Genomic DNA, 25,580 nt, shown 5'->3' with positions numbered 1-25,580 from the left:
TATCTAGCTAAACTTGATGTTTATTTTGAAATTTTCTTTGTAATTTCTATTTTGTCTAAGTAGCCATCGTCTAGTTTCTTTTGATCTTTGTTTGCCATGTTAGAGAGGAACTGTTTCTTGGTTATCTGTTACTTACTTAGGGAGCCTTTAATGTCAGTATGTTGAGGTCTTTCCTCTGGGCGGGCTGTTCATGTTCCCCCGAAGGAGACTGCCTGGAGGGTGAAGGCCAGGCTGTGTTCTGGGAGCTGAGGAAGAAAACTGGGGATCTTATTGTCTGGTATGCATAAGCTCATTTTCAGTACAGCACCTCTGCCCTCATCCATATTAATGTCTTCTGGTTCAGAGACCCTCAGTTTTAACCTCTCCAGAAAATAAACCTCAGTCTGGCATGATTTCTATTGCTGTGTAACAAATTACCACAACTTCAGCAGCTCAAAACAATACACACATTTAGTATCTACAGATAACGTGGGTCAGGAGTTGGGGCACAGCTTAGCTGGGTCCTCTGTTCAGAGTCTGTCAATGGTGCAGTCAGGGAATCAGCTGGCCTCTGTGCTCATCTGTCGCTCAGGATTCTCTTCCAAGCTCATGTAGTTGTGACACAGTTCACTTCATTGCAGCTATCAGATTGAAGTCAGCAGCTCCTAGAGGCCACCTGCAGTTCTTTAGCCCTATCCACAGGCAGCTTACACGATGGTAGCTTGCTCCTTCAGAGCCAGCAGGAGAGTCTCTTCCTCTAGTCAGCCAAGAGCGAGTCTTATATAACATTTTATAGAAAACATAACTTGATCCAGGGGGTGGTATCCCATCAGCTTTGCCTTATCCTCTTGGTGAGAAGCCAGTCGCAGCTTTTGCCCACATGCACGTGGAGCTCACACAGGGTGTCATATTAGGGGGAGGAGATCGTGCTGCCTGTCTTAGAATTCTGCCTGTCACAGAGGGGTTTAGAATTTGACGGCTGCTTATACAAACACTTTTAACCAATCCTCATTTTAGAACCTTCCCTACCTTATTTTCAACTTTCACAGGTACCTAATTCCTATTCCACACATTTCTGAGTTTTTTAGAGGGATTATGTGGTTTACCTGCACTCCATCTTTTAAGAAGAAAAAAATAAGAGATTAAAATTTTGCAACTTCATTTTTCCCATCCTTCTATTCTTTAACCGTATTTTCCAGTCATGTATGTGGGCTCTAAGCCACATTCTGTACCTCTAAGCCAAACTCCTCACCTTAGGCTTGGAGCAACTGCCACCTTTGCTCTTCATCAGAACTTTTGCCTTTTGCATTTTCCATAAAACTTATCCTGAATAGGGATATACCTTAGCAATTAGTTCTCTGAGAGTGTGTTTCATTTAAAATTGGAAATTACTAGCTGACCTTTTTTATTTTTTTGAGGAAGATTAGCCCTGAGCTAATATCTGCTGCCAGTCCTGTTCTTTTTGCTGAGGAAGACAGGCCCTGAGCTAACATCTGTGCCCATCTTCCTCTGCTTTATATGTGGGACACCAACCACAGCATGGCTTGCCAAGCAGTGCCACGTCCACACCCAGGATCCTAACCTGTCGACCCAGGGCCGCTGAAGTGGAACGTGCGAACTTAACCACTGCGCCACTGGGCCGGCCTCTCTAGCTGACATTTTTGGTAGTCAGGACCCTTTATTGTTTGGGGATAATGCTTTACACTCCCTTTGGTATTAAATATTAAATGACTATTAGAATCATTTTAGGAAGCACCTGATAATAACATGAGGTAGCATATGCACTGCATGTATTAATTTGCAAGCCAGAATGGTAGCTGGCCAGTGCCACTTGTGAAGGTCCTGTGTGTCTGCTTACTAGTCCCAGTAGTAGACTTGTTACACTTGGGCGGCTGTGAAGTGTCACATGTCAGTGCTCCAACTTGGGCCTCTTTAGCAGCTGCTGCAACACCTAGCTTTCTTAAAGCTGTTGTCTCTACTGCTTAGCAAGAAGGGTTTGTGTAGACAGCAGGACAGAGATTTGGTGATGAGATGTAGCAGTGAGAAAGAAGCCAGTCCCTCCCCTCCAAACCCAGCCCTGTATTTGACATACAGGGCATAGCCTCAGTCATTCAGTCTCTCAGCCTTTTGCAAATATAAACAGCCTTCTCCTTTCTCTCCTAGCCAGCTGGGGCTAAGAAAGAAACCAATGACTCTCCAAGTGCAGTAAATAGCTCTCCTCACCTCCTGACCCTGTGATTTCCTGGTGGTTCTGAATTGGAGATGCTGCAATGGAGAGGGAGGGAACAAAGAGGTTGCAGAGGCCTCCGCTTCACAGAGCATTGAGCAGTGGGTGATATTGTATCCTCAGGCAGGGGTTGACCTCCATTTCAGTGCAGGTCATTCCAGTGATTGCTGGACCTCCCAGTGCCACTGTGAACTAGAATGGAATGGAGTGGAGTGGATCTGAATTCCTGGACTATGTCTGGGACCAAACTAACTTCTGAGCTGGGGAAATAGGTATCATGTTCTATACCTGCTTTTTAGCCTTTTACCCCCTAGAAAAAATTCTTTTTTTGTTGTTTTTCTTGTTCTCTTTGCAATTTAGGAGCATAACATTTGGACATGTATTCAGTTGAATTGATACTAGCTTCCCAAAACCATCTTTGGTTTTCATTAAGCTGGGGATTCTCATCATTTTTGGAGTTGTCACGTTATTCTTGAAATCCCTTCTCCACACTAAGTACTCTGTGTGGTATGTGTTTATTTTCTGTTAATTCATTTCTATAAATAAAGTGGATCAAATTTTGTTCTAAGAAATTTTAATAATACCTCTTAGCAAATCACAAGATCTTCTTGTTCCGGTTTAATTCCAGCTTCCGTCCAAATGTGAAAGAGAAATGAAATAATAAGGTAGGAAAGGCAGACTAGTAAATGTGATTAAATAAAGTTGGTGGTGAGTCCAAAGGCAGATAATTTTATTGGAAGCTCCATGGATGTAGTGGAAAGAATATCACTGTAGGAAAGACTGGATTGCATTGGCCAGAACTGTGACTTCTTAGCTTTAGGACTTTGTACAAACATATCATTTAACCTCCTGAATCTGTTTCCCCATCTTCAAAATGGGGATAATTTAGGTTTCCTGATATGAAGGATTTGGGTAAAGATCAGAAAAGTCAAAGTTTATGAAAAAACTCTGAAACTATGTTTCCCTGCAAACGTTTAGGGTATTTTTCTGTTTTTGATTTATGTTGGTTCTTGGAATATTTTAAATGTACATATATTGGGTCAGAACAAACTGATACCTAATAAATTCTGGAGAATTGAATTCAAACTTTATTTTGCTTATACTTGGATAAATTTTTATCTGCTTTGTTGAGGTGTAATTTACATACAATTAAATTCACCTACGTCAGGTCTTTCATGTTTTGACTACTTAGATAAATTGAACAGATCATCTTAACAGTTGGTATTTGGTACATATGTCTGCTGAGTAGGCTGTCAGATCCCCCTGCCTTGTTTTGAAAAGTATTTGCATCTTCTTGTTGGAGTGAACTTGAGCCTCCTTGATTTATACTGTTGGAGGGTTTGCAGTCTCTCCATGTATTCAGTCTGTCTCTCAGAGACTCCACATCTCCTCTATGGAGTATCTCCTGGAGATCTTTTGTACAAACCCCATGGTAACAACTAAACAAAAAATCAGAGCAGAGGGGCCTGCCCAGTGGCACAGCGGTTAAGTGCACATGTTCTACTTCGGTGGCCCGGGGTTCCCTGGTTCGGATCCCAGGTGCAGACATGGCACCACGTGACAAGCCATGCTGTGGCAGGAGTCCCACATATAAAGTAGAGGAAGATGGGCACTGATGTTAGCTCAGGGCCAGTCTTCCTCAGCAAAAAGAGGAGGATTGGCAGCAGCAGGGCTAATCTTCCTGGGCGGGGGGGTGGGGAGGGGGAATCAGAGCAGAGCCACAAATCATTAATAAAGAGAAAACTGAGAAAACCACCAAACTGAAATGACAGTCAGAAATAGAAAATGGCAGTATTAAGCCCTCATATATCAATAGTCACTCTAAATGTAAATGGACTGAATTCTCCAATCAAAAGAGACAGAGTGGCTGGATGGATTAAAAAACAACACTCAACAATATGCTGCCTCCAGGAAACAGATCTCAGCTCTAAAGACAAATATAGGCTCAGAGTGAAGGGATAGATGACAATATCCAAGCAAATAGCAAGCAAAAGAAAGCAGGTGTTGCCATACTTATATCAGAGCAGACTTCAAGATAAAAAAGACAGTGAGAGACAAATAGGGGCTGTATATAATGATAAAAGGGACATTTCACCAAGAGGACATAACACGTATGAATATATATGCACCTAACACAGGAGCACCAAAGTATATAAAGCAACTGTTAACAGACCTAAAGGGAGAAACTGACAGCAATGTGATAATAATAGGGACCTCAACACCTCACTTCCATCAATGGACAGAAAGTGAACAAGGCAACACTGGCTTTAAATGAAATACTAGACCAGATGGACCACATAGATATATACAGAGCATTGCATCCCAAAACAGCAGAGTGCACATGGAACATTCTCAAAGATAGAGCATATGTTGGGAAACAAGGCAAGCCTCAATAAATGTAAGAAGGCTGAAATCATATCAAGCATCCTTTCTGACCACAATGCTATGAAACTAGAAATCAACTAAAGAAAAAGGCACAAATTTGGAAAGTCACAAATACGTGGAGACTAAACAACATGCTGCTGAATGACCATTGGATCAATGAAGAAATCAAAGGAGAAATCATAAAATACCTGGAGACAAATGAAAATGAAAATACAACATACCAACTCTTATGGGGTGCAGGAAAAGTGGTGCTAAGACAGAAATTTATAGCAATACAGGCCTACTTCAACAAATAAGAAAACTCTCAAATAAGTAATCTTAAATTACATTTAACAGAACTAGAAAAAGAAGAACAAAGCCCAAAGTCAGCAGAAGGAGGGAAATAGTAAAAATTAGAGCAGAAATAAATGAAATAGAGACTAAAAAAAAAAAATAGGATCAATGAAACTAAGAGCTGGTTCTTAGAGAAGATAAACAAAATTGACAAACCTTTAGCCTCTCACTAAGAAAAAAAAGAGAAAGCTCAAATAAAATTAAAAGAGGAGAGGGGCTGGCCCCGTGGCCAAGTGGTTAAGTTCACATACTCTGCTTCAGCGGCCCAGGGTTTCACTGGTTTGGATCCTGGGCACAGACATGGCACTACTTATCAGGCCATGCTGAGAGGTAGCGTCCCACATGCCACAACTAAAAGGACCCACAACTAAAATATGCAGCTGTGTACTGGGGGGCTTTGGGAAGAAAAAGCAGGAAAAAAGGAAGAAGATTGGCAACAGTTGTTAGCTCAGGTGCCAATCTTTAAGCAAAAAAGAAAGAATAGACAAGAAATTACAGTGGATACCACAGAAATACAAAGGATTATAAGAGAATATTATGAAAAGCTATATGCCAACAAATTGGATAACCTAGAAGAAATGGATAAATTCTTAGACTCATACACCCTCCCAAAACTGAATCAAGAAGAAATAGAGAATTTGAATAGACTGCTCTCAAGTAAAGAGATTGAAAACAGTAATCAAAAAAACAAAAGTCCAGGGCCAGATGGCTTCTCTGGAGAATTCTACCAAACATTCAAAGAAGATTTAATACTTACCCTTCTCAAACTATTCCAAAAAATTGAAGATGGAAGGTTTCCTAACTCATTCTGTGAGGCCAACATTACCCTGATACCAAAATTAGACAAGGTCAACAAAGAAAATTTACAGGCCAATATTGCTGAGGAACATCAACACAAAACTCCTCAACAAAATATTGGCAGATCAAATACAGCAATACATGGAAAGGAGCATACACCATGATCAAGTGGGATTTATACCAGAGATGCAGGGATGGTTTGACATCCCCAAATCAATCAATGTGATAGACCACATTAACAAAATGAGGAATAAAAATCACACGAACATTGCAATAGATGCAGAGAAAGCATTTGACAAGATCCAGCGTTCATTTATGATAAATACTCTCAATAAAATGGGTATAGAACGAAAGTACCTCAACATGATAAAGGTGATATATGACAGACCCACAGCCAACATTCTACTTAATGGTGAAAAACTGAAAGCCATCCTTCTGAGAACAGGAACAAGACAAGGGTGCCCACTCTCTCCATGTGTATTCAACATAGTACTGGGAGGTTTTGGCCAGAGCAATTAGGCAAGAAAAGGAAATAAAAGGTATCCAAATTGGAAAGGAAGAAGTAAAACTCTTGCTGTTTGTGGACAACACGATTCTATATATAGAATATCCTAAAGAATCCACTAGAAAATGATTAGAAATAATCCACAACTAGAATCCACAATTCGAAACAATCCAGCAAAGTTGCAGGGTACAAAAATCAACTTAGAAAAAATCAGTTGCATTTCTATGTACTAATAATGAAGTAGCAGAAAGAGAACTTAAGAATACAATCCCATTTACAGTTGCAACAAAAAGAATAAAATATCTTGGAATAAACTTAATCAAGGAGGTGAAAGACCTATATACTGAAAACTATAAGACATTATTATTGATAGAAATTGAAGAAGACATAAAGAAATGGAAAGATATTCCATGCACATGGATTGGAAGAATAAACAGTTAAAATGTCCATATTACCTAAAGCCATCTACAGATTCAACGCAATCCCATTCAGAATCCCAATGACATTCTTCACGAAAATAGAACAAAGAATTCTAAAATTTATGTGGAACAACAAAAGACACTGAATACCCAAAGCAGTCCTGAGGAAAAAAGAACAAAGCTGGAGGTATCACAATCCCTGACTTCAAAATATACTACAAAGCTATAGTGATCACCACAGTATGGTACTCGCACAAAAACAGACACAGAGATCAATGAAACAGAATTGAAAGCCCACAAATAAAACCACACATTTATGGACAGCTAATCTTTGACAAAGGAGCCAAGAATATACAATGGAGAAAGGAATGTCTCTTCAAGAAATGGTGGGAAAACTGGACACATGCAAAAGAATGAAAGTAGACCATTATCTTACACCACACACAAAAATCAACTCAAAACAGATTAAAGACTTGAATGTAAGACTGAAACCATAAAACTCTTAGAATATAGGCAGTACACTCTTTGACACTGGTCTTTATTAGCAGCATCTTTTCAAATACCATATCTACTCAGGCAAGGGAAACAAAAGAAAAAAGAAACAAATGGGACTTCATCAGACTAAAAAGCTTCTGCAAGGCAAAGGAAACCATGAACAAAATGAAGAGACAGCCCACCAACTGGGAGAAAATATTTGCAAATCACGTATCCGACAAAGGGTTAATTTCCAAAATATATAAGAACTCATACAACTCAACAAGAAAAAAACAACCCAATCAAAAAATGGGGAGAGGGTAGACATTTTTCCAAAGAAGATATACAGATGGCCAACAGGCACAAGAAAAGATGTTCACCATCACTAATTATTAGGGAAACGCAAATCAAAACTACAGTGAGATATCACCTTACACCTGTTAGAATGGCTATAATTACCAAGACAGAGAATAGCAAATGTTGGAGAGGATGTGGAGAAAAGGGAACCCTCATACACTGCTAGTGGGAATGCAAACTGGAGCAGCCATCATGGAAAACAGTATGGAGATTTCTCAAAAAATTAAAAATAGAAATACCATACGATCTAGTTTTCCCACTCTGGGTATTTACCCAAAGAACTTTAAATCAACAATTCAAAGAGATCTATGCACCCCTTTGTTCATTGCAGCATTATTCACAATAGCCAAGGCATGGAAGCAACCCAAGTGCTCACTGACTGATGATTGGGTAAAGATGATGTGGTATATATACAATGGAATATTACTCAGCCATAAAAAAGACAAAACCATCCCATTTGCAACAACATGGATGGACCATGAGGATATTATGTTAAGCGAAATAAGCCAGACAGAGAAAGACAACACTGTATGATTTTCACTCCTATGTGGAAGATAAACACATGGATAAAGAGAATAGATTAGTGGTTACCAGAGGAAAAGGGGGGGTGGGTGGGGGTGGGCAAAAGGGGTAAAGGAGCACATTTATATGGTGAGAGAGAAAAACTAGACTTGGTAGTGAGCATGATGCAGTCTATACAGAACCTGATATATAATAATGTACACCTGAAATTACAGTGTTATAAACCAGTATGCCCTCAATAAAATAATTCTTTTTTAAAAAAAAGAAGAGGTTAGGAAAGAGCACTTGAAGAGAGGAAGGAGGAGGGGGCAAGACAGGGCAATAGTGTCCATTCAGTCTAGGTATTTCCAAATTTCCTAATTAAATGTCAGCGGAAGCTTTTATCCTAGGGCCAAATCTGTCCTTTAATGTGACCACAAAACACCTTAACCCCCCTAGTCACTCAAGGCTTTCACAGGGCCATAAGTTGGGAATGGGATCAGTCATACTCATTTCCTATGAGTGGTGGTGGTAGATTTTCACCCAAAGATGCAGTAAATCGGTGGGTCACTATTGAAAATGTACTTGGGTTCTGACAGGCAAGAATGAACTTGTAGTCTCCCCTCCGATCCTTCGCTACTCTGTTCTAAATCACAATCTATGAAAACTTGGCTTAAATAGCCCAGACTGATTACTCCCCATCCCCCTGAGTCCTTAAATCGCTGGCTTTCTAGTCAGAAGCCCTGCTTACCCCAAGGTAACCACAGTTTCTGTTACTTTCTCTATTAGTTTACTTTCTCTATCACTAGGTGGATTAGATTCCATTGGTTCTACCCTTTGTTTTAATCTCCAGAATGAAAATACATTATTACAAAAGTTAAACATTATTATTTTTTAAAATCCCAGTAATGTAGATCTGTTAAAAGGAGAAAATAAATCCCCTGCATCCCATCCTGCATGTATAACCACTGTGAACAGTTTGCTTATATGGTATGTCTTATAAAAATGAGGTGGTTTTGCATACTGTTATGGAAACAGCTTTTTTCAGTTAACGGTACATTAATAAAACCCTGTTCAGTACGCATACGTCATCTAAGAGCTGTTGTATGGTTGTACCACAATTTATTTAACCTATCTCCTACTGATAATTTAGCTCATTCCAAAATTTTTTTCATCATAAGGTCCTTATAAATATCCTTATACTATAGCCATGTGCATGTGTCCAATTATTTCCTTAGGCTAAGTTCTGAGAAGCAGAATTTGTGTGTCACAGGGTCTACTGGATTTATATTTGAGTATCTTATACCTAATTGCATTCTAGAAGGACTGCTAATTTACGTTCCCACTAGCAGTGGAAGAGAGTGCCTCTTTCCTCATACAGTTGACACAGAAGATTTTCAGTTTTTTTTTTTTTTTTAAAGATTTTATTTTTTCCTTTTTCTCCCCAAAGCCCCCCGGTACATAGTTGTATATTCTTCGTTGTGGGTCCTTCTAGTTGTGGCATGTGGGACGCTGCCTCAGCGTGGTCTGATGAGCAGTGCCATGTCCGCGCCCAGGATTCGAACTAACGAAACGCTGGGCCACCTGCAGCGGAGCGCGCGAACTTAACCACTCGGCCACGGGGCCAGCCCCAAGATTTTCAGTCTTTTAAATTTTTGCCAGTCTGGTAGGTAAAATGTGCCTCAGTGTTTAATTTGCATTTCTCTGAGTAAGACTGAGAATTTGTTTATTGGCCATATGGGTTTCTTTTGAGAAAATGCCTGCATACTTTATCCATTGTTTTTAGTATAAAGTTTTTTCATGGTCAAGATATTAACCCTTAATCATGTACTTGCAGATACCTTTGCCCTACCCTTTTTTTTTTTTTTGGTCTGCTTTATCTCCTCAAACCCCCCCATACATAGTTGTATATCTTAGTTGCAGGTCCTTCTAGTTGTGGGATGTGGGACACCGCTTCAACGTGGCCTGACAAGTTGTGCTATGTCTGTGCCCAGGATCTGAACCCTGGGCTGCCGCAGCAGAGCGCACAAACTTAACCACTCGGCCACGGAGCCAGCCCCTGCCCTACCCTTTTATTAAATGTTCATGATGTCTTTCTCTTAAGGATTTTAAATTTTCATACAGTCACATCTGTTCATCTTTTCCTGTATGTGTGTATTTAACTTCAGCGTTGTCTCAGCTTTGGTTCCCCCAGAAGGAGACTCTTGAGATGAGAATTCGAATACAAGTAATTTCCTTAGTGTAGGTCGTTAGGAACAAAGGCAGAGAAGGGAAGTAAGACAGGGAAGGAGGAAGGACTGTTAATAAAGGATGCCTTACTAGCTGGGCCCCACAGTGAAAGTTGCCTGGGGAATTGGGTAAAACACTTGCCTCAGAATTGTCCCAGCCAACAGTCAGCTATTGGTTGAGGGCTGCTCTTAGAGAGTGTTCTAGTTATTTATGCTGCCTTACAGAACCCCCTAAATTAGGTGGTATAGAACCACCACCACCATTTATTATAACCTCTTTTATGTCTGGGGGCTGACTGGGGCTGGGATCTGATGCAGTTACAGGGGCTGGGGCTGGAGTCATTGGAACAGCCCCTCACAGGTCTGGCACCTGCACTGAGAAGACTCAGGTGGCTGAGGGCTGGAACACCTGAGGCTTCTCAGGCATCCCTCACTCCCTATATGGTCTCTCCATGTCGTCTCTCCAGTGTGTGGGCTGCAGGGTAGTCAGATTTCTTATGTGGGGTTTAGGGTTTCCAAGGTGCTTAGAGAGAGACAAGAGACAGCTGCACTTGAGCCAGGGGAAAACCATCTCACCTTAAAAATATAAAAAGGACCTAGCTTGGGAAATCACACTGCATCACTTAGATGTCATTATGACCAGCCCATATTCAGAGGGAAGAGAATTAGACTCTACCTCTTAGAGGAGTGTCAAGAATCTGTAGATTGTTGTACACTCACCACAGGGAGTTAATTTACCCGCACTTCTTGCCTGTTGCCATGGACAGAGCAGCTTTTAGACACAGAGATGCAGATAGGGGCAGCTGGCTGTTGACAGGAGCGTGCTAGAACCTTGAGGCCTGAGGGATGTGGATGAGGCACTGACAGCCTCTGCTATAGGTTGTCAAGATAAGAATGGCTTTCCCCATCTCCAAAATATAAAATTGTCCACTTTTCTAGTTCCTGTTTAAAGCATTTAGTTCTATTGTTTTTTAATATCTGTTCTAAGTAAGAGTTGAAAACTTCATTTAATGGCCAATTGTGCTAATATCACTTAAAAATAATCTACATAGCATTTGTCAAACTTTTTTGTTTCGGGACCCCATTACACTCTTAAAAATTATGGACTCCAAAGAGCTTTTATTTATATGGTTAATTTGGATTTTTACTGTATTCAAAATAAAAGCTGAAACATTTAAAAATAAAAAGATGTTAACATATTTTTAATGAAAAATAACTCTCTTTTCCAAGTCTAAAAATCTTAGCAGAGTGGCACTGTTTTACATGTTTGCAAATTGTTTTCAATGTGTGACTTAAGACAGCAGGATTCGTATCAGCTTCTGCATTCAGTCTGTTGCCATATCACATCTCGTGTAGTCTCAGGAAAACTTTACAGTACAAACATGAGAGAATGAGAGTAAAAAAGGCAAATAGTGGGGCCGGCCCAGTGGCGCAGCGGTTAAGTTCGCACGTTCTGCTTCTCGGCGGCCCGGGGTTCGCTGGTTCGGATCCCGGGTGCGGACATGGCACTGCTTGGCAGCCATGCTGTGGTAGGCGTCCCACGTATAAACTAGAGGAAGATGGGCACGGATGTAGCTCAGAGCCAGGCTTCCTCAGCAAAAAGAGGAGGACTGGCAGTAGTTAGCTGAGGGCTAATCTTCCTCCACAAAAAAAAAAAAAAAAAGGCAAATAGTGCTTCAGAATTATGAAAATAGTTTTGACCTGTGGGCTGGATGAAAGGGTCTTAGGAGAACCACTGATCTAGCCTTTCCCTGATGATGTGAAAGCCAGCTTTAGCTGAAGGTGTCTTTATCCTCCAAATCCATGTTCCGTACTGAGGGAAGTTGTAGGAAGCTGGACCTAGGATGAGAGACACCTTCTTGGAGTGTTTACTGAAAGCCATGGAAGGAGGATGCAGGTTGAGGACCAAGAATAGCAGGACTGCTAGAATTAAAAGACTGGCAGGTGGGCTGGCCCTGTGGCCCAAGTTCAGTGTGCTCTGCTTCAGTGGCCCCAGTTCAGTTCCCAGGCACGGATGTACACCAGTTGTCTGTCAGTGGTCATGCTGTGGCGGTGGCTCACATATGAAAAGAGGAAGGTTAGCAACAGATGTTAGATCAGGGCAAATCTTCCTCAGCAAACAAAACAAAACGAAACGAAAAACTGGCAGGTGAGTTCCAGGCTGATTGGGTAGTACAGGAAGGTGTTTTGAGATCCCCTCATAAGTAGGTTAACCATAATAACATCCAAATTGGAACACTTTTAAGAGCAAAGAAGGGCAATAAAAAAATTAAAATTATTATTACTAAATAAAAGCTTTATCAAACAATAAAATAATTATAGAATTCACATCACATAATAAGTGACCAAAAAAATCACTGCAGCAAGCTATTGAGACAACTCTTTCTCTGTTCTGTGGCAAGATGTTGAACCCATTTCTTGCGCATTGACACCTAATGACACTTCCCACATTTTGGACTGCCCCCGCCTGGACTGCCCCTGCCGCCCTAGATGCCCATGCCTGCCCACCTGCAGTCTGCGACTGGCAGCAGTTGCAAGGTGGAGCCTGCACAGGAGGGGAGTACGCGTGAATGGGAAACCTTTAACTCTGGTAAGTTCATAGTCAAAGATGCGTTCCAGAATCTTTTCTTAGAATTGAGTAAAACCTGGTAAGTTGTTTTTTGAGAATTTTGGAAACCTTTTAAATAGCTTTTCCTTGTGACACTATTGCTTTTGACGACCAGCACTATAAATGTATGGAGGGTACAGCTGCAGCGTATCTCCTCAAAAAGGCTAAACAAGATAATCTCCTTTTCCCCCAGCTGCCTCTCATTTATCCACACTGCAGTTATTTTGTGCTTCTCAACCAATAGAAGAGTTAGTTGTGCTTAGTATTAGTAGGCCCTGTGAACTGATTACTGTAAGAACCAGAGACTGATTACTGGTTTCTGTTTGCTGACTTAGATAGCAGTTTTATATGTGCCAACATAAGCACCGCCACTGAAAAATCAGGACTCTACCACTGGACTCTAAGGCAGATACCCTGGCTCTGGATTAGCTAGTGGGAGTAGAAGAGTAGCCACCGTAGAACTTGATTCCGCTCTGACTCCTGTTTTTCTAACTTCCTTGTGGAAAGAGCAACTTAGAATTGTTCTAAGTCAGGCTTGTGTAGTTCCTGCGGAAAACAGCTATTGTCTGATCCACCTTTGTCCTGAATACCTACCTATGCAACCTTGTACAGGAAAATGACTTTTGAGATACAAGGGATGTTGAACTTTTAATTCTGTGTAGTTGGTCCTGTCATCCCCCCCGCCCCATACCCTAGTTTCTTTTAGGGCTTGACATGGGACTAGTTCCTCATTTCACTTGCTTGCTCCTACCATCCCCTTCTGTACTGATAGTCCTGAAGTTAAAGCAGGATTCTTAGCTCACTTTGCCAAAAACTCCCATTTCTAAGCCATCTGTAGTTGAGAGTAAGGATCCCCTGATGTCCGTGCTGTTCTTTCGCCATCCCTACTGGAGTCTCTTTCAAATTATCTTGAGAGTAATTTTCTTTTAAAAGTTGTGTCCTTGCTCTATGTGCTTCTGATTTTTTTTAAATATTGGAAAGTAAATTTCCAGAAGGGATTGGTTGTTGCTTTTTTCTGAAGCCACGACAGATGAGAGAAAACTACAAGTGAATGGCTGGCTGGGCAAGATTGAGCTTTTGTGGTGTTTGGTTATTTCACCTAATTTGGAAACATTGTCGTGTAATTCTAAACAGGGTAATATTTTGACCAGCTAATTGAATATTGTTACTATTATGCCCAGCCCTGTAGGGTGTGTGGGAAATTACTAATCTCTAGAGGTTTAAAATCTGATGCAAGAGAGACTGTGCAGCCACATGACTATAGCATGCAGTGTAAATATCTTCAGACAAATCATTTCTTTTTCTGGTTTGGAACATATTTCAAAAAAGAACTTGACAGCTTCCATAGGTCTCAGATCAGTCTCGTACGTCATGAAAAGTTATGACTTTCTGCTGGAGGAAGACAGTAGGCACCACTTCCTCAATGGGGCATAACAGGACTTTTGGGGGCTTTGTGGAAAGGCCACTCTTAGTGAACATGGATCTTGTTATATAAATAGATCTTAAGTGGCTGAGTCTCCTTCCCATATGTAGGAAAATGTGCCCCGTTTGGGCCCACCCTGTTCCAGTGGACTTCTTGGATATACTGGGTACCATTGATGGAAATTCTTATGTGGGCACCAGCTTTTCTGGGGAGTCCTTTACGTTGGCTCTTGGCCTAACAGTTCTTTCCAAGGGACAGTAACCTGATGGTACATGCCTAGCCAGTACCACCTCTGTATGAGGAGGCTTCTCTAACTTTGGTGTTAGGACTATGGCAGTGATTGCCCCACTTTTTAATAGCATTCACCAAGCCATGTCACTAGCCTGTCACCTTAGTGAGGTTTTCTGATAATTAAAGTTCCTTCTACCAGTCACTTCTAGGTTACAAATGGCTACTGTTTTATGAAGGGATGCTGAAGACAAGAAGTTGTTTGTTTTTATTTCCTATAAAATGCCTCTGGGTGTGCTAAGCAGATCTCATGGAGAAGGCAGCTTTCATTCCCTACAGTCTATCTAATGGGAGATCATTGTGGGATATGAGGATTCCCCTTGGGATATTGCTACATTAATCTATTTTATCATATTCTCTTTGAGTTTCTTAGCAAAAAGAACAGTAAATTAAGAATGAATTTTTAGTAGTATGTATGTTGTAGGGAATATAGATTTGATTGCAGATCTCTTAACTATTAGTGTTTTCTAAGTTCTGTGTATGGTATTGATTTTAGTCTTAACAGAGCTAAGCATTACCAAGGTTGATACTTGTTTCTTACTGCAAAGAATTATAGACAGTGAAGCAGAGAGCTAGCTAACACAAATGGTAATTTTAATCCAGAAGATTAGACAGTAGAGTTGGTATTCAGTGCCACTTAATGTCCTCTATAGCTCGCTTCTCAAACTTTAACGTGCATAGGAATCATTTGGGGATCTTCTTAAAATGGAAATTCTGATGTATTAGGTCTGGGGTGGAGTGAGAATCTGCATTTCTAACAAACTGCCAGGGGAAGCTGATGTTGCTTTGTCCAGGGACCACATTTTGAGTAGCAAGTCTATAAATTTAGGGCATATGCAAATCTAACTTTTAATAATAACCACATATATTGAATTTTTTCTGTGCCAGGCGCAGAGCAGTAAACCAAAGATAAGACGATGGGCACTGGAGTCTGACGACAGGGATTCAAACTGAAGCTCTTTACTAGCTCTGCTTAACCTGGAGCAAATTTTGTCTAAGGCAGGATTCTCACACTTGACACTATTGACCTTTTGGGCCGAGAGAATTCTCTGTTGCGAGGGGCTTTCCGGTGCCCTGTAGCATGTTTAACAGCATCCCTGGCCTCTACCCACTAGGTGCCAGCAGCACACTACCTCCTAGTTGTGACATCCAAAAATGTCTTCACATGTTGCCAAATGTCTTCTAAGGGGTATCATCCCTTATTGAGAACCTCAGCTCTAAGGCTACTGTTGAAATGTGGGTGTTTTGGGGATTTTGTGATGTGAGTAATGTACTTTATATAAATAACCAGGGTTTGGTTTTGTTTTAAATCGTGAAGCTTCTACAAAGATGAGAAGGAGAATAGACATGGACTAGCCAATCAGCAGTCTTTGTCACATCTGGTTTTCTGGGGATAATGATAAAGCCTACTCCAAGTGCCAGTTCTTTATTTTTATGAAACATAAGTCATTGTACTGTGGGATAATATGAGGGATTACTTGCGGTTTTTAGGTGGGTAGAACTGAGCTGCTAATTCAGTTGATCCTGAGTTTTTACCCTTTTTTGAAATATGCCGGCACACTTGCCTAACCTGTCCCTTTTCTCACTCTCACTCCCTGCTGCTGCTGCCTGTCCATCCAAATGCTCATTAGCACGTTCCTTATTTTTCCATCTTCCACCTCTCATCCCTCCCTTTTTTCTAGGGTATGAGACCAGATAACTAAGCTTTTTAGAATTATGCCTAAAATAACATCTGAATTAGGGTTTTCTATGTTTGTAAGCAAGGGTCATCTGTCCCAATAAAAATTTTAAAAGTTGATCAGATAGAAATACAACTTTTTAAAAAACTGATTATAGGGGCTGGCCCCGTGGCCGAGTGGTTAAGTTCGCGCGCTCCGCTGCAGGCGGCCCAGTGTTTCGTTGGTTTGAATCCTGGGTGCGGACATGGCACTGCTCATCAGACCACGCTGAGGCAGCGTCCCACATGCCACAACTAGAAGGACCCACAACGAAATATACAACTATGTACCGGGGGGCTTTGGGGAGAAAAAAGGAGAAAAATAAAATCTTAAAAAAAAAAAAAAAAAAAAAAAACTGATTATAATTTTCACCTTGCTTCCAGGATGTTGTTTGTAAGAAATCAGTGATACTATTTGAAAATTGAAATGCAACTTTTTTTTTCCACTTGTTGAAACGGAAGGCTAGTAAAGCAGTCTGTATTGAGGATGAAAATAGGGGAGGAGTCACAAAAAGATGATTTTAAAAAAAACAAAAGAAGCATAAACATTAGCTTATTTGGTTATTTTGGAAATTTTTAAGTCAATCCAGAGAGCACACCAAATTCCAGTAAGACTGCCCTAATGACAGTTTTTAAAATTGGTTTTATTAATTTCTTACAATTTATACCCTAAATGACTTATACTGATTACATTTTATACTGTTCAAATTCTGGTTAAAACCATATGTGTTAAGCAGAAGTTACTACCAATTGATAGTTCTTTGCTTTGTATAATTACCAGTATCGTACTGCTGAGGCATAAGAACTATGACCTGTAGCAAAGGCTGTTAGAGGTGAGAGTCCTTGTCACTGAGTTTACTCAATGGAGACAGCACCTATTAGTCATCAGACAGACCTTCCTGTATTGACAGGAGTGTTGTGGTTCATGACAGTCCCTGCTCCTAATGTTAACCTATCTGTATAAAGTCAGAAACCATTATAGAAATAAGAAAATGTGTCAAAAGTAGAAATGACTATTAAAATGTTTGCCACAGCTATATTTAGTTGACTAAAGGGAAAAAATACTAAATTAAGGGCACAGTTCTTTTTTCTTTTTGCCTTGTATAGAGTTCTGTATTAGACTTTTATTTTGAAAAGTGTTTTTGTTACAAATGACCTTAAATTTCTAACATAAACCTGAAAGGCAAAGGCATGGTCTCATTTTGCCATCTCAGTCTCATGCAAAGAATCTTCTCACATTTAGTAACGTTTCAACCTCTTCAAACCAAGGATATGTATTTTTTTTGGTTCCCATCTTTCCTTAATACCTTAATTTCAACCTTCCCATCTCCCAATTCAGAAGTTTCCATACTTTCTGATCACTTAGATTAATAATTTAACTAAATTACATACCATTCTAAAGTATACTCAACCGATGTTTGCAGTTGAAGTTATATTTCTTATTGTGGAACCCAAAGTATCTTTCGTTAAAGGGAGGGGACAGAAGGCTGGTAGACGCACACACTGACCTGAGGGTAAACCAGTTAGGTCATTTTATGGGGAAAAATGGGTAGGTTGCTTGAACAGACCCTTCTTGAACAGCTCACGTAGATTCTCTTGTTCCCTGTTCTCCTTGACAGTGGCCTTCTGAGAGTTGTAAACTTGTGCTCTGACACCTCCCCACCTCCCCCCCGACACATACACATACCCACCTTCTAGACCAGTAGATCCTAACTTTTCCAGTAAAAAAAACTTGAAAATAAGTTTTGCAGGCCCCTGTATCATAATTTTTGTTTTATTCTATGTTGAAGAAAATGCATATGACAAAAAGCTACATGAATTCATCCAATAACAGCTATAGTGAGTATCTAAAGTTTTTATTCAGGCAGCAGTGCTTCATCTTTCCAGTGAGTTCTCAGACCCTTCACAGTAATTCCCAAGCCCCCTGGTTGAGGACTCAACGGGTTAGGGATCCACACTATTGAGTCTTCTCCGGGATTCCTGTTTCATGCTTTAAATTTCAACTGTTTGATATTATTTCACTTATTTTTATAACTCACCTTTAGTCTCCATTTTTGAATTTAACAGCAGTGTGGTACATTTTTTCTTTCTTGTTATTACATGGTTATGTTTCTGTTGTGTACTTAATTCTTTAACTCCTTTCTGCATACTTTTTCCTGAACTTTCAGAAAAGTTTACAGCCAAACTGAAAACTGATTACAAACAAGTAGCAATCTTGATTTGGATTTCCTAGTTATATCACAGGTGACAAGCTGTAAAATGTTAAAGCTTATGTTCTAAACTGCTTGTCCTACTTCCAGTCACCTGTACGAGTGGTTCCCCAATGCATACTACCTGCTTTAAGATGACCAGGGGAGTTTTTAAATGTATAGTTTCTTGGGTCCCCCTCTGGATATTCTAAACTCAGTAGGCCTGGGATGAGGGGTCAGGAATCTTTTAAAGTTCCATAGATGATTTTGATGAACAATGAAATTTGGAAACCAATTTTCTGTACAATCCATAAAAGCTGCTTATAAGTGGCATATTGTTAAACCTTTGTTACCTTTTTTTTTTTTTTTTTTACTATACCAAGGGGCCAGCAGAAGTGGGCCCATGCCAACATGTCACCCCTAGGTTTAGACTGACTGTACTGTTATTTTTTTCTGGGTCTCTTTCTTGGCATCACCAAGCTGACTACAAGGAAAACAGCTGGCTACTGATCAGTAGTGTTTTGGGAGGCAGCTTGGAATGCTGCCAATACTGGATTCTAGGTGGCCTGCCTAGCTTCTCCTCTTGGCCTTGGTTCCTCATTAGTAAAAAGAGGGCTTTAGACTGGATGATAGCTGTTTGCTTTTTTAAGTCTTAGATATCATGAACTAGATAAAAGATAGTCCATCTTTTTATCTGCAGCCTCTGTACGTGTTGTCTTCATCTACTTAGTTCACTTTTCAGTTAACTCCAGTCTGGTAAACAAGTTGTCACAACTGTATCAGCCAGTGTCTATGGACTTTCTGCCCAAGTACATATGCTGGATGCACACATGTAGGCAGGTAGGCAAACTTCAGATGACCAAGGACAAGTTCTAACCTCAGGATATGAAGCAGTAACCAGGGTGGTATCCTTTCTTCTAGGGAGGTTACTGCACGTTCCTAAAGGGCTGATTAAGAGCTCTCTCTACATCCCGGCTTGTGAAAATTATGGTCAGGTGTCATGTAAAAGTAGGAAGTCTTTTTTTTTTTTTTAACTCAAAGATGGTCTCTGCATATGACTTCATATTAGAAACAATGTTAAATTAAATGACCTCTCTTTCCATATATATCCAATCTAAAACATACTTTTAGTAGTTTTTGGGAATACCCATCACAAAGAGATACTAAAGGACCACACTATTTGAGTCAGTGGGGATAATTACTAAGAACAGCGATCACTGTCATTTAATGAGAGACTAGTGTGAGAGTCTGTTGCTCTGCACACGTTTCCTCCCCAACTCGTTATTTTAATTCTCAAAACATTCCTGAGAGATAGGTGGTTTAGGGTTAGTAACTTGCTCAAAGTCACACAGCTAGTAAGTGCTGAAGTCACTGTCTGAGCTCTTCCTGCCTCTTGGCCAGTTTGGGCCCTACTCTTCCCATGAGCCCCTTTTGTCAATATTTTCTCCCTCCTTTTTTGCCACATCATGTTTTCTTCTCCAACTTTTGTTTCTTTATGGTTTTCTTTTGTAAGCTCGTTCCCCTAACCTACGTTTCTGTTGTTTCTCCCACTCTAAATTTCAGACTGAAAGAAAAAAAGTCGAGGGTGGGTTTGAGGAAAGTACAGAGCCATGGGTAGGTGTTTGGGGTTTTTTTTCCCTATTATTTCTTTTTCCTTCTCATCTCCTCTTTCTCTTAAATGAAGGAATTGAACCTCATCTCTAAACAGTTAGCAGAGGGCATCTTGAAGACAAGGAATTTTTGTCATCTTCATTATCAAAACCCCTGACATTTAGCACTGTGCCTAGTACATGGGCAATTCAGTAAGTGTTCAGGTGAATGAAACCAATTCACACCATACATTTATTTAAAAGAGCAGTTTTGCCTGCTCTGTAGAAATTATTCTGTGTATGGTCTGGGGTACACAATTCTCTCCCAAGTAAAGACCTTTTTGTTGTTTGGCTGACACATACTACCCTTGAAGTTAAATGGTTAGGTTTGAGAAATCGGAGATGAAAATATGTAAGTTAACCACTCTATGCCATTACCCATGTTATCGCATGCTGTGGGAAGGTCTTTTCAAATTAAGCAACCTAGACCATTTCCCAAACTTGTCTTCTCTCTTCTCAATACCAGAATACTCTACTTACTTGCTTGGGCGAATATATTAATAAGCTCTTCATAATCTTGGAGTTGGAGGGTAAAACTTGAATACAAAGCACTCTGTAAGCCAACACAATGCTTAGGAAGGATATTATGGCCAAATTATGGTGTAACTAAGTGTGAATAACAGTGATTTAACAGGCAAGGGATAGATTAATGTCCCAACTATAATATTTAGAGAACCTGATTATAGAATACATTGAAATGAAAACTGAATAACTTGTAATTGGATACTTGTCATTCTCCTCCCACCCCACGTGGCTTATAATGTAAAAAGTACTGTAATCTATTGGATTCCTTTTAGGGTGAGATTATGGAGATAGAAGAGCAAGGAAGAAGAGCCCCAGTCATTAGGTCAGAAACAAAACTTTTATGCTTAAAATGTCATCAGAAATTATGTAGCTGTGAGCAAAAACTGCTGTAATTTATCACTAATTAAATATAATTCTGGGTGCTGAGAAGTGTTTCTCTTTTTTTAAAGTACTGTTTACATTTTTCTTGTGTCAAGGAGAGGTTTCAGAATTGAGGAGTTTCTTGCTTATTCTCAGCTAAGCAGGCTTAGAATGGTTTCAGCATTCTTTTCTTATTCAGTTTACCGGATGGAAGGTTGATGAGTTTGTTGTAGTCCTGCATCAGATTGTGTCTGAAAGATACTTCTTTTTTGTTTAATGTGTAGTTCTCTCCGTGAAACAGGAGAAGGGTGGTAATCTTTTTCCCTTTTTTGATACACTGTAAGAATCTGGGATGGTGCCACCTTCTACTTATCTTTTGATATATTATTTCACAGTGCTGGTCCCAAAGGCGATAACATCTATGAATGGAGATCAACCATTCTAGGGCCTCCAGGATCTGTGTATGAGGGTGGTGTATTCTTTCTTGATATCACTTTTACACCAGAATATCCCTTCAAGCCTCCAAAGGTAAGAAATTCCCCTGATGTGTGCCAAAATGTACATACTCCCATCAGAGACTATTAAAGCCTTAAACGTTGAGTTTTTAATCACAAAAAGTAGATTTCTGTTCTATCTTTAATCTCCAAGTATGTTTGAACTTCCACAGAACACTTCTTTGGGTCGACTTTGCCTTATCTGGCAGACACCATTTCTAGGAGTAAGTGCTTTGTTTTGATGGCACTTAAAATCCTGCTATTTATAGTTACATATCTAGCAACCCAGAATCCCCTATTTCCCATTCAACAGAAAAAAAGTTTCTGAACAGTTAAAAATGGTGTCAAAACATCCATGCACTAAAACAATTACAGAATCAGAATCTACCAAAAGCCTTCGATTCTGCTCTTTGTCATCTTTTGGTCTTGTTCAAATCCTTACCTCCAGGCTTTGGTTTTCTCATCTAGGATGGGTGGGTATTGCCCAAATCATCTATCTCCTATAACACTCAACAATTTATGATCCTCATTGCCACTGTCAGAAGGAAAACCTCTTCTTGGGGATGGGCTGGCAGATTGCTAGAGGTACTACAGCAGCAGGAAGTGACTGAAAAGTCTGTCATTAAAAAACAAAAAGTGGTATAGAGGTTTTTACTCTGGAATTGTTCAGTGTATTTCACAAATAAAAATTAAAAGTTAGGAGACCAAGCAAAATAACCCAGGCTTATGTGACTCGTGTTGATTTGTCTCCTCCTGTGGTCCTCACCCATTTCTGGCTCCTCACCTGTGGTGACTCCATTATAGTGAATTCTGTGATTTAGGTAGACAGGATATCTACAGGATCGATGTAAAGGTCAGAAAAAGGAGAAACAAATCTCATCTTCAAAATTTTCTTTTATAGCTTTTTGGGTGTGTTTGCTAAGCATTTTGTTTAATTGTCTTTCTGTACCCAGTATGTTGTTTGAATTTATGATTCTAAAGCTTACTTTGAGGCCATGTAGTACTACCAGCTAACACAAGAGGTCAGCAAACAATTAGCTAGTCAAACTTGGAAATGTTGGGAAGATATTTAAAACATTAAAACTGCCTAAGATGAATTCGAGAAATACTGGTTACCTTGCCTTTTGTTGATGGATACGACTTTTCAATGAAACTGAGAGTCGCTGAGATTGTATCAACGAACACTTACTAATCTCATTTATTAAATAGTCTTTTAACCTCTTAGCAGGTTTAAACTGTTACTTTATTCACCTTTTTAAAAACTAAATTGTCTGTCTAAGAGTTGTTCATTAGGATCACTCAATTGAAAAGGTAATTTAGTAACAAGTTTCATTGTTTGCTGTTTAAACTTTGTTTAACACTATCATTTTTTAGGTTACATTTCGGACAAGAATCTATCACTGTAATATTAACAGTCAAGGAGTTATCTGCTTGGACATATTGAAAGATAATTGGAGTCCAGCATTAACCATTTCTAAAGTCCTCCTTTCTATCTGCTCACTTCTTACAGATTGTAATCCTGGTAAGGTTAATAGCTCTTTACCTTGTTTTATTTTTCCCCACCAGAAAAATACTTGTTTTCCACATAAACTAAGATTTTTCTAAAGATTAAGTACAGATTTTATTTTTCTTAGAGGTTTCAAAGGACAAAAACTAATTTTCTAAAGAAAGCTTTAATCAAGAGAACCCCGATCTACTAGTTAAAAAATGCAGCAACTTCATTAATTGATAGGTTCTAGGAATAAGGTGTTTTAAACTGAAGACTTACATGTTTGCCTTAGCTTACGTTTTCAATCATTCTCCCGCCTCTTTTTTTCCTCCCCTTTTGCATATTTCTCATACAGTTCTCTTAAAACTAACCACATACTTCTAAATCTGCCTGTCTGACCTCAGTGTGCCAGTGGGTTCACTGAGCACCTGCCCCACAGCCAGTTACTGAGGTGATGGTCAATTTTGAACGTGATATTTCTTTGCTCAATACTGAGTGATCACCAGACTGTGATTTGGGGGTAAGACTTAATTAAATTTTCCTAGATAAACTAAATATACATTTAATTATTAAAGATTCTATTTAGCTTTCAGAGAAACACTATACTTAATTGAAGGTCCAGGTTTTGACCTGCAACCTGGCTCTTTCTAGATAAACAGCATAGAGGTAAAAGATGTTACACTGCAACAGCCTCAAGGACTTCAGAAGGATGTGCATTGTAGTCTGGAGCCTTGAGCACTCCACTTTCTATTGAACTTACCTCCAAATGGCTGATGTTTTTTGGGAGAGAAACGAATTCTATTGTGATAAGAATTTGCCCCTCTGCATGCTATGTTTCTTAAAGTCTAAAAGGAAGAGTATCCATATTGATGGAGTAGTGTTTCAAAGATGGATTTGATCACAAATACTTGGTATATTTCTTCCCCAAACTGTCACTAATTCATTTGCTAAAACTTTTTTCCTTTCTCCAAAGTAATCTATATTCTTTTCTTCCAGCCGACCCCCTGGTGGGAAGTATTGCCACTCAGTATATGACCAACAGAGCAGAACATGACAGAATGGCCAGACAGTGGACCAAGAGATACGCTACATAAATTGGGTTTTCACAATTCTTACATTATTTGTCTGTCACAGAGAGAGCTGCTTATGATTTTGAAGGGGTGGGGGAGGGTGGGAGTTGGTAAAGAGTAGGGTATTTCTATAACAGATATTATTCAGTCTTATTTCCTAAGATTTTGTTGTAACTTAAGGTATCTTGCTACAGTAGACAGAATTGGTAATAGTACCTTTTAAAACTGTCATTAGTTCTGCAATATTAGCTGAAATGTAGTACAGAGAAGAACAGACATTGGGTTCAGTTGCTTGCAGTCTGTAAATTTAAAATAGCTTAATTTTGTACAGGTTACACACATGGCCATTTATGTAAAGTCCTTCCAAGACTACACACCTTTTTGTTTTAAAGAATTGGAATTTGTTTCCCCTTCTTGGAAGGGAACATTGATATTTAACAGCTTTTTAGAGACTGTCATCTCATATATGTAAAATGGACACATGACTATAAGACACCCTATAGGAAATGAGTAGTTATGTATTTTATTTTATATGCCAATCTACTTCATTGTGAAAAGGTCAGAGGTTTAAATCAGGACTTGGAAAACCTGTAGTAAAATACCTTAAGCTGTTAACTGTAAGGCGTGGAATAGGAGTTGCTCAGTGGATTGGTTATATGTTGTGGACTACTTAAGTCTGCATTTGTTACTGTGCTAATAAACAATATTAAAACAACCATCTAACAACTGCTGTATTCATTTACTTTCTTTTGCATTTGTTTGTAGTTTGCAGATTCGTTCTTCTGAATTTGATAGATAGCTGCTACCAAAACAACCAAGAAGTTAATGCAGACTAAATAAATTCCTATCCATTATCAGGCACCTAGGTCAGGATTGGTACATTACTCTAATTTATACAAAGCTTTGTAGGACGAATCTTTTCAGGTGTCTTAGAAAAGGTTAGACTATCTAACCCCTCATCTTTCCAAGATGAACTCTACTGCATCTTTTTAAAAGCATTTTGTAACTTGCACATGCTGTGGTAGCAAGTTCACGAGAAATGGGTTCTCTCATGGATCAATTAGTATAGCCACATTAGAGGGCAATGTGGCAGGATCTAGGTGTACACATCCTATAACCCAGCAGTTCTGTTTCTTTCTATCTCCTCCAGAGAAACTCACCCAGGTGCAAAGGGTAACGGTACACATACATTCATTAAGCATTTAAAAAGAATATGGTAACTGAATACTAACATAGATCTAAGTTGCGTTGAGTAGAAAAAGCAAACTGCAGGATGATCTAGTACATTACTTATTTAAAAATAATTGTAGAAGTATTTATCCAAAATACATAGGAAGAAAGCTAAAAGATCGGCACTCACTGATTGGGAGAGAAGGCAGGGAATGACTTAATCATATCTGAGTGATAATTTTTTTGACCAAAAATATATATTTGTGATGAGAAATTTTAAAGAATTATACGGTAGTAGCACTAGCTGATTTATATAGTTAACTGCTTTCACGACTGAAACCACTAAGTAGCTTGTTGCCTACTTTTAAAATAGTTGCAGTATTGTCAACTTG

General features: G+C 39.4%; 1 protein-coding gene across 1 annotated transcript in view; it reads left to right on the top strand.

The window, feature by feature from the left end:
* The window catches only part of UBE2E1 (ubiquitin conjugating enzyme E2 E1), a 74,441-nt gene extending 49,708 nt beyond the window's left edge, over positions 1 to 24,733 (top strand). The window contains exons 4-6 of the mRNA XM_070575948.1: positions 21,361 to 21,493; positions 22,834 to 22,981; positions 23,945 to 24,733. Coding sequence (XP_070432049.1) covers positions 21,361 to 21,493; positions 22,834 to 22,981; positions 23,945 to 24,042 — 379 coding nt within the window. The 3' untranslated portion in view covers positions 24,043 to 24,733. The remainder of the gene's footprint in view (positions 1 to 21,360; positions 21,494 to 22,833; positions 22,982 to 23,944) is intronic.
* The last annotated feature ends 847 nt before the right edge of the window (positions 24,734 to 25,580 follow it).

This window comes from Equus przewalskii, chromosome 15 (assembly GCF_037783145.1).
Source record: "Equus przewalskii isolate Varuska chromosome 15, EquPr2, whole genome shotgun sequence".
Classification (NCBI taxonomy): domain Eukaryota; kingdom Metazoa; phylum Chordata; class Mammalia; order Perissodactyla; family Equidae; genus Equus; species Equus przewalskii.
This window is presented reverse-complemented; position numbering and strand designations above follow the sequence as displayed.